The following is a 10,028-nucleotide window of genomic DNA, read 5'->3' on the forward strand; positions in this document are numbered from 1 at the left end:
AAAAAGTCCTCCCTCTGAACATACAACAACTATTCCCCACCCAGCTTGGGGGATAAAGTCCGCTTTTTCCTCCGCCGCAGTCGCTTCAAGGAACCCCAGGCCCCGGCCTGCTCTTGGCTGATGCCTAGAGAAGGCTGTTGTTTGCGTTGTCCTTAAAGAATTTACTTTGTTGTTTTAAGCTTCAAGCTTTCTTTCTCTAATCTCCGTCTGGGAAATGTGATTATTTTTACTGTGCTCGACTAAATTTATTTTTTAATTTATTTACAAGCCGTGGATTTTAAGTAGGCCTGCTCACCAAAATGGTTTGCAAACTATAAAAGAAGAATGTACATTTACGTATACCAGCACATTTATCATATCATAATTGCAGTTAGAAGATGTTTCTATATTTCTACTTTAAAATTTGAAATAAATATGTTTTATATGAGAGAAATGATCACATATTCTGTAAAATACTTTCGGGCTATTGTAAATTCTTATGACATAGTTCTTGTGATTGTAGAAAGGGTTTTGTTTAGGGTTAATTAAATATAGTTTCACCCTGAAACATAACTCTTTTTATCAGCAAACCCGTCAATTCCACCCGTTACTTTCTATCATTTGGGATTGATCACATTTTTTAAATATTTTTTTTTAATTTTTATTTTTTTTTATTTATTTTTTTTTATTTATTTATTTTTTTTTTTTTTTTTTTTTGGGGGGGGGGTATTTACTTTATTGGTAATAGTCCAACATTCTTCTGTGTATTGTCCACACTTTCGAGACAGGCTGGTGTCTTTTCTTTAAATCCACCAATCGTCAGAGATGATATGGCATTGTCATTGTGCAATGAATAGAAAACCAGAGCAGTCTCATAAATATTATATATTTGCTGGAACAATTGTTCATTATGTCTTTTCTTCTGATTGTTCCATGAAATTGAAATTGAATTCAATATCATGAAGGTAGCTCGAAGCATGTTTAGTACATTGACAAATGATAAATACGTGGGTACATCAAACATCGCTCTTACTGCTACTTCGTTGACTACTGACAATGTATAAGTAGGTTTAATTAAGTTTTGTTCAATCAACAAAGTAGACTCAAATCCAACACAAAGCTTTTCTTGCAGTTTGTATTTATTGTAACACTATTCAAATCAGTTCGTATCAATTATCCCAGTTGATGTGGTACTGAACGACAATCGATTATATGTGTATGTAATAGATTACCTTAGTTAATAATCGAGTACAACATTAGTTTCGTCACTTAAAAAGGGAGGGCTATTTCAAACGCAATCTTTAGATGTACATGAAACTAAACTGCGGCGTCAAACGAGTGCAATACTGACTAATGCAGGAAAAGATTTAAATATCTTTGGAGATCCATGGTATTTATTTTCAGTCTTGCCTGGGTCTCCTGTCAACGATACCTCGGATTGATGCTGGCTCAGCTCTCACAACCCAACACAAGCTAACAAAAAAATGTGTGTGTGGATAGATATTCTGGTATTCCAAATTGGTTCTGAAATAGCTGTTGTGCAATTGTAACCATTGTTATCGTTTCTGAGCAGTCCCCCGCGACGCACTACACACAAAAAGAGATACCATATAAACCCTGTACATGTATGTCAAATTCCAAAGTGTTCAAATGTCACGTATATTCACTGTAAGCCAAAAGGCATGTTGTCTTTTTATTAAAAACAAGTCATGGCACACGGCACGAGGAGAATGCGAACAAGGGCAATACAACAGCAATCTAAACGGCGTTCTTTGTATGCCTTTAACGGGCGATTTAAGTCGATCGGTAAACAAACAACGCGACTCTGCTTTTGTTTGCATTAATGATTCTCCCCCTCGAGTATTTGTTGAAAAACAATAGAATTATTTGCAAATTGGAAGTGTTGAAATGAAATCTCTTAATAAACAATGATGAAGTTAATACAATTTTGAAAACAAACTCGTTGGTTCCCATTCACATCCGCTAATTTACGGATCACCTATTACCCAGATCCCTTATTACCGCTTGAGGTAATCAAAGTTCACATCACCTAAAACAGGCATTGATTTACGTTGGTAGTGTCCATTATTGAGCACACAGGTGAACCTGTACTGCGGTTGCGCAATTCATAATTGGTTATTGCTTTGCTTTTCTGCATATACTGGTTTAATCTCCATGTATCACATGTTGTGATTTCTGAGGAAAACTCGACTTGGCTTTGTATATGATCAGTGTCTTCTGAAAACTTGCCCAGCAGTGTGGCCACCCCCTTAAAAACTCAAGTGTGGGGTTTTCCATAGCCACATCACCTCATTAACTAGATTCATCCAAACGTGGTCAACCCACATCACCTAATTATTTTTCCCTTTCTTTCACTTAAACATTAGTCGAAGTGGGTGGACCAGTCAGTCGATAGTTGTCAGCTTGCCAACTTGTCAACTTGTAAGCATGAATATTCTCTCATTTGACTTAAATAACATTTTCATAATGTTTTATGGCGTGGGATATGGTTAAGCGATTAAGTGAGATTGGTTTTGCGCTGTATTTGAAAAGTATTTTATTTTATGACGGCGTGTCAGCTTGATGTCGGAGGGAAACCCGAAGTGAGGCAGGTCTCAGAGGTTTACCACTTGATGAAACCCACGAGTACAGAAATGGTGCTGACAAGCCTCTGTAACTGGCGGAAGTCACAATGTGGTTACAAATACACAGATGAAGTCAACATGCAACAGTCACTCCTCTATATTCGCCAGGCTTTGGAGATATGACGCATTCGGGAGCGGTTATGACCATCCTTACAAAATATCAAGTATTCATTAGGGTTAAAGCACATGTCATTTAAATATGATCGAAATGGATTTTTTCAGTTTGAAATGCCAGACTCCGCCTTTTCTTACGTAAGACGATGTTTCGTTTACAAATCATGACACACAAGCAACGCCATCTGGTTTCGCCAGGGGTAAGTCTCACATCCGGGCGCCTACACGATTACCCAGGGGCTTGCTCGCCATCTAATTGATTGGGTGCGGCGTGGACCCGGAACAACCCTTCCGGCTAATAATTTCCTGCGGTCAGAGCCGATAACTATCGATTGATTGATCGATACATGGTCCAGTGAGGGATGACTTAAATATTACTCATGAAATGACCTTGTTAAAATGCTGAAACAAACCAAAAGACATTTTGACATCATCAAGCATGATAGTTTTATGTCACATTTAGTTCATGTAACTTCAGGCGTTACCGTCTCATTTTTTTAAAAAGATTTGTTTTAATTGAAGAATGATAGTACGGAACAAGTACGTGATGTTTGCAATGTTCTTGTGTCAGTGTTCTTAAGATATCTTTAGCAACATAATACCATGATGTGCTCTAACTCTTTACAATTAAATATTTATTATGATTTTATAATTCATCCTGTCGCTGTTATATATTATGGAACTGGTTCTGGTTGAGTAGTATCAAGAAACTAACAACGCCTACATTATCATGGCGTGTGAGATTGACATCGGAAGAAACCAGAAATAATGCAGGTGTTTACTACTTTGTTGACACCAACGATCATGGATACGATGCTGACAAACCAACATACATAATCAGGGCGAATTTTGTATTCGAACCCCCTATCATAGGTTTCTTGCGATCCCTAGGCACATACATACAGCTTAGAATTAGGTATTGCGAACGAAGTTTTACGTTTCATGTGGGACGTGAATGAGTGAGTTTAGTTTAACGTCGCTTTGAATAGTATGTCAGTCATATCAGCTTGATAATGTGGGAAGGCCAGATGTGATGCACGCCGCAGACAGTTATCGTTTTGGTGGAATCCACGAGTTGGGGTATGGTGATGACAAACCTAGAAACATCATCAGGGCGAATCTTGAATGCTTGAAAATATCTATGCATATCACACAGTATCAATTACACACACAGTACAATGAAAATGACAATAAAAACTATTGTTGTATTTTACACCAGAAGATTGGAAAACAAATTATGTTTTCACGTATATGTATCATGAATCCGCTCAAATTCGAGGTTGTTACTCTCGAGATAGGTTGGTACATGTCTCAGTGGTGTGTCCATTACATACAAAGTGTTATACACAATACAGTTAGTGTAGGAATATTATGATGGATTAGAAGACATTGACAAAGCCAGTCGACGTATGTTAGATACGCAATACAGATATACAGATTAAACGATAGGTGAATAAATTTGTAAAAAAGCATGTTAATAGGACAAACCAAATTATGATAAATATGTCATGTACAAGTACTAGCTGGCTTCGGTGAGCAGCCTACTTCCGGTGGAATCCATAGTGTTTGATTGATGCCTGCGATGTTTTTTTGACATCCCTTGGAGCTACATAAAAATGATGCTTGGTTCCTCCCATGTCTTACAACTGCGAAAGGTTTTCCCAGAAGAAGGTAAGCTAACACTGGTCTCTGGATATATACATGGCATTTAATTGATTTTAATTTCTCCATTTCTTTAAATGTCTGTGTTCTTCACAATTTGTACTACTGGTGCACACATATTGCTAAAAAGAGTGAGTGAGTTGTGATTAACGCGGCTGTGATCAGTATCCCGGCGTGTCAGCTTGATGTTGGGAGAAGCCAGAAGTGATGCGGGTCTCGGACGTTTACACCTTTGGTGAAACCAACGATCTCGGTGTATAGTGCTGGCAAATCAAGAAACATAATCGGACGAATTGGGATTCGAACCCACAATGGTTCTGCACAGCGAATTGCCGCGCCGTAGACGACTGGGCGACCCATGCCCCCCTATTAAAAAGAAGTTAAAGACAAATTAATGGCATGACCGATTGAGACAGACAGACATTTTATTCGGCATTTAAGGCTGTGTACTGTTGACATTTCATTTGTCTAGTCACGTGATATATTTTATGTACGAAAATACCTGACAGAGAGCATGTGTTTCAATAATGTGGCAAGCGAACGCATCATATAAGAGTTGTTGGGTTTCATAAGACTGATCATTAACATCTTGTTTTTATGCATATTGTTAAAATCGGAATATACTTTTCAAACTTTTCACATACTAATAAAACATGAAATTCAACCTCAACCTCTCGTTGCAGCTTAGAGAGATCCACATTTCAGCTTCTCTTTATTCTTATCAGTGTCTAAAATATACATTGACATTTTTGAATTTTTGAATTTACTAATAAGCAATTTATCATGTAACATACATATATACTTTTCTGGCAGATTTAATATCAATGCCATAACTGAGGCGGGTTAAGGTCACCTTTTCACCATTTGAAAGTAGTTCATAAACACAATGTTATGATATAGTCTGAATCGTACTAAGGACAATGCTGTTAGCAAGAGATGTCTGATGCTTATGTAAATGGGTTTCATTTACGTGATTACAATTATTCATTCTCGAGTCAGTGGTATAAAGTTGGGGTTTCGTTCTCTAATTCTTACAGGTGAAAGATGTCAGGACTTAAACTGACGTTGATTGTCTGTTTGGGACTTTTGGTCACTTTACAACTCACATCAGGACAATGGGGACCAATGCGTTTTCCAAGTGGCCCAGGCGGATCCGGTGCAGGGAGATGGGTAGGCAATAGTGCACAGACAGGATGGGGAGGCAACACTGGACAATCTGGAACGGGAGGATCAGGAGGATCGGGTGGATCAGGAGGATCAGCAGGACAATCTGGTACGGGGTGGGGACGCCCAGGACCACCTGCTTCATTTGCAACAAATGGCAACGCTCTCAGAACCCCAGGAATTGGGATTAGGATCGGGGTCCCTGGCCTAAACCAAGGTTTGCCCGCTGGTTTTACCCCTGGCTTTACCCCTGGCTTTACCCCTGGCTTTACCCCAGGTTTTACCCCTCGTTTAGGTGGAGTCGGTGGAATCGGTGGAATCGGTGGAATCGCTGGCAACCCAGGCGTTGTAAATCCCATGGCTGGAAATGCTAATCCAGGTACGTAGGTTGTGCATTTTTCAACCGATAGCATCAAACAGCTGCATTTCATCGTGAATTTTAATTGAGTGTAGTTTTCATACAAAATCTGAATACAGATACCGATATTATATAGTCCCTCTTTACATTCATAACTTTGTTTTAGTCGAATGTATCTACTCCAAATGTGGGTAGAAGTAGCCCGATCGTCCAAGCGCCATAATTCGCTCTATATATCACTAAGTATTGCCAGGATCTGCTGATCCTTAAGAATATGATCCTTGGTTTGTAAGTTTCACCACAGTGTCAAACATCTAGGCCATGAATGGCTATTGGCTTTCATTCCATATTATGTTGACATACCTCAATAGAATAGAAAGACCGTTGAATATTCACTCATTCAATATACTCAAAAAGAGTAAGATTGTTCGCCTTGTGTAGCAATTTTCAGCAGTATCACAGCGGAGAACACCAGAAATGGGCTTCACACAATATCCTTATGTGGGGAATCTAACCAGAGCCTTCAATGTGACTAGCGATCGCTTTAACCACTAGCTTCCTAACACTTAAAGAAAGCATCAAATGAAAACATTTCACGTCGAGTTACTTTGTTTCAGCAACTACAGCTGTGTGTACGTCAATGGACACTGCTGGGACTGGGGTCACATTCACTGCTACTATTCGAAGGACACTCGTTAATATTTTCGTAAGTTTTGACTGATACTTGACTTCATATATTACCCGTATTGAAATTGTCGTGGTCAGATTGTTTTTTCTGGCACGTTTGATTAAAAAATTCAAACAACACTATTCATCTGGTTATTGCTTTATGGATACAGTCAGTCAACATTTACCCCGGGAGACACATCATTTAATAGTCGGGGGAAGTGGAAAGCGCTCTGTGTTTTTCTTCGAGACGCAGCTTCAAAACAAACATATTTTGTCTCTCTCGTTTTCAGAACACCCAGTGAACATTTTTTGGTAAAATCTTTGGCAACGTATTTCTTCCCATTATTTTCTGGAACTGTATTAAAAATAAATAAAACAGCTCAAAAAGTGTATCCCCACCCCTTCCCGAATATCAAAATGGTGGTCTCTATTTTCACAGGGAAAATGGCTCGTATTCAGATAGTCCCGTTTCAAAAGTTATGGGTAGTGTTACAGGGCTATGATTCTTTCAGTGTTTTGCGTACGTTTTCTATTGCCATCCCGATTCTTTCGCATGCTAATAAAATATGTCTTACAATATCTGAACCGCTGATTGCGTTTTAGCTTGGATTCCAAACGGAACTAGTTGTGGACATCACGACTGGCGCGGCTGCCTCTGGAACGGCCAACATCGTTCTGACATCTCTTGGGGGTGGAAGTAATACGGGTGGATGCAGTGCTGCTAACCTTGGGACTATTCTCCAGAGGTACCAATACTTGTACTGATGAATCGTTGTCGCGTTACTATGGAACTTCCCATATGGGTTCTGTGTTAGAATTTAGCGTCATCCAGCTATGATATTGCTAATTTGCGAGGATGAACTGAAACAAACTGTAAACTGTTAGCCTTGAGGTTCCATGTTTAACATAAATATCGAAGGTCGTTAACATAAAACTGCCGCAGGAGACATATGTTGGTACAAAAGCACATGCAAAATGTGGGAGTTGACTCTTGTAATGCCATGTTAGTAGTGCTACAGTATTTCCAGAGCATCATTATCGCTGTTTCGGTGTTTATAAAAGTGTGTTAGGAATTATATTATATTATGAAAAGTCCATTGTGTTGTTGCCATTGTTATGTGAATCAGGCTCTCATGTTCGAGTTTAATTCAACTTTGACATAGAACGTAATATAATTACTGTATGAAACATGTTTGCCATCATTTTGTATTACGATGCAGAATAACGTGTTAATTGTTTGACATAAATACAAATTAGGACGTGTACACTACACCAATTGTACAATACAAATATTCTTATTTACTTTATACAGGGGGAACTTCGACCCATTTTTCAACCTTGGAACCAACAATGGTGTCTTAGAAACATTGACGCTACAACCTAGCCAAACCGTGCCGACGAAAACATTCAGAACTCTCCCCATCTCATCTTTACAAGAGGCCTTTGGAATATCCATTGCCGTAAGTTTGCATCGACAAGGCTTGACTCCTTTTTCAGCAAGGAAACCAAGCTTAAAGGGGGACACGAAAGGCCCAGTCTTTTAAAGCGCCGCAATTGGCTGCATAATTTCCGTCCCTTTGTCACGCAAGCATCCGACCTGGTTATAAGCCTTTGTTTGTTAGCCGTGATATAAGTTTTATATAAACTGAAATACTGTTCAAAATGACGTTAAACACAACTCTTTCACACTCTCAAGGTGGTGGTTAACGCTATACTAAACATAAACATCCAGACATATATCGTCGTTTATGTCTCGTCCGGCTTTTATAAAATTATGCCCTGACTATAATGAATATGTTACTGATGTAATGGTTGGCGTATGTGACCATAGTCGAACAAAGCAGGCTCTCTGAATGTCTTGATCATTTTTGTTGTTGATTTTTGTGGTTTCTGTTTTCAGTTGTGTACCGGGGTCGAACAAGATTCCACCTCAAATTCGGTAGTTTTTGGATTGAACAACCTATTCCAACCGCAAAACTTCCGCTGCACAGGAACCGCACAGGCCTGTTGCACATTTGGCCGATTCACAGGTGACGCCCGTTGACCTCAAACGTCACCGTATGTCACTTCCGGATAATCGACAGACTGTCCAATGCAATCCCATGGCGTAATACAGCTCTACGAACAAATTCAGGATTTGTTGTTTTTTGTGTGTTATAATTTCCTGGGCTCATAAACCGAGTGTTTAAGACTTCAGAATTCAAGCAAGTCTTTTAAACTAAAACCTACCCAGTTGTTTTCAAATAATAAAGGAATGGGTATATCACTAGTTATTCTCTATGTTTGATGACTAAAAAAGGCAGACTGAGTAAAACTTTTATCAGCATGGCATGTTATGCTACAGGCACGACGAGCACAGTTAACGTTGTTTCATCGATGTTTATCGGTCAGAGACAGAATATTGTTTCTGTCGCTGCTTCAACACATACATTAGTTTCACGGAATGGTTGACTCGAGGGTCTAGTTTTTCACATGGATCATTATTTGCAGGACATCCAGATCACTAAAGTATGTGTGCAAAACCACAGGCAAAATAAAATTTTCCCGGTATATTTTGGAACAAATAAATTGCAAGTGATTCCGTGGCATTTAAAAAATGAGGCCACACCTGCCAACGGACTGCTCTTCCCTGATTAGCCGATAACAGTATGGGCGGGGACTTGTGTTGCGGTATTAAACTGGACGATGTCAGTGATTTCGAATTGCTGTCTAGTTATTTTTGTGTTGATAATTTAAGAACGCAGTTTATATTTATTCATAACACTCGGCTTCAATATGTTTTTGCTTTTAAAGAGTTATAAACGTAAACAGATAGTGGACCCAGTTTGCGTAATTCCCCATGCAGATTGCAAACATATTGTCGTCAATTCTTAAACAATGATTATTATTATTTTATTCAACAAACTCTTTTCCACTGAACATATCGTGACAATATACATGTATGCGTTCAATTGTCATTAATATTTTAAGTACTTAGAATGGTACATTAGCCTTGTGCATGCATTTCATAAGAGCGAGGGAACATTCATGAATATCACGTGAAAAGATATAATTCTTTTTATCTAAAATATATCAAGGGTGTTAAAATCCTCGATGTTCAATGTGGGTTCTACATTGAATTATAAATGTGGGATTCTATATCGAATTATGTTTCAATAAAAATTAAAGTAGTTGATAATAGCATCTGTAACTTTTGTAATATAGTGACTGAACCTCTGACTCATCATAGCTTCAATAGTTTGAACATATAATAATGCGGGTCTTATATATAATATACACCAGCCTTTGAAATATGCCAGACGAAAGAAATATAAAGAAGACGCAGACTATTGATAACCATTTCCTTATTTACTGTAAAGGCGACGTTTCGGTATAGATGCTTATATCGTTGTCAAGCAAGCCTGATTAATGATTATGGTACAGAATATATATATATT

General features: G+C 38.5%; 1 protein-coding gene across 1 annotated transcript; it reads left to right on the forward strand.

Annotated features, from left to right (window-relative positions):
• Positions 1 to 5,444: 5,444 nt before the first annotated feature.
• On the forward strand, positions 5,445 to 8,635 carry LOC139479157 (uncharacterized PE-PGRS family protein PE_PGRS24-like). The gene is made up of 5 exons (XM_071261940.1): positions 5,445 to 5,943; positions 6,540 to 6,628; positions 7,195 to 7,337; positions 7,904 to 8,051; positions 8,492 to 8,635. Exons 1-5 carry the CDS (start codon positions 5,445 to 5,447, stop codon positions 8,633 to 8,635), a joined length of 1,023 nt encoding a protein of 340 aa, XP_071118041.1.
• Positions 8,636 to 10,028: the final 1,393 nt, after the last annotated feature.

The sequence above is a fragment of the Haliotis cracherodii genome, unplaced genomic scaffold, assembly GCF_022045235.1.
Source record: "Haliotis cracherodii isolate W230 unplaced genomic scaffold, xgHalCrac1.p SCAF_4, whole genome shotgun sequence".
In the NCBI taxonomy this organism is placed as follows: Eukaryota; Metazoa; Mollusca; class Gastropoda; order Lepetellida; family Haliotidae; genus Haliotis; species Haliotis cracherodii.

Coding starts and splice junctions, on each gene's coding strand:
- LOC139479157 (XM_071261940.1), top strand. CDS start 5,445: ATGTCAGGACTTAAACTGACGTTGATTGTCTGTTTGGGACTTTTGGTC. Junction 7,338..7,903: donor CTTGGGACTATTCTCCAGAG/GTACCAATACTT, acceptor TACTTTATACAG/GGGGAACTTCGACCCATTTT. Junction 8,052..8,491: donor CCTTTGGAATATCCATTGCC/GTAAGTTTGCAT, acceptor TTCTGTTTTCAG/TTGTGTACCGGGGTCGAACA.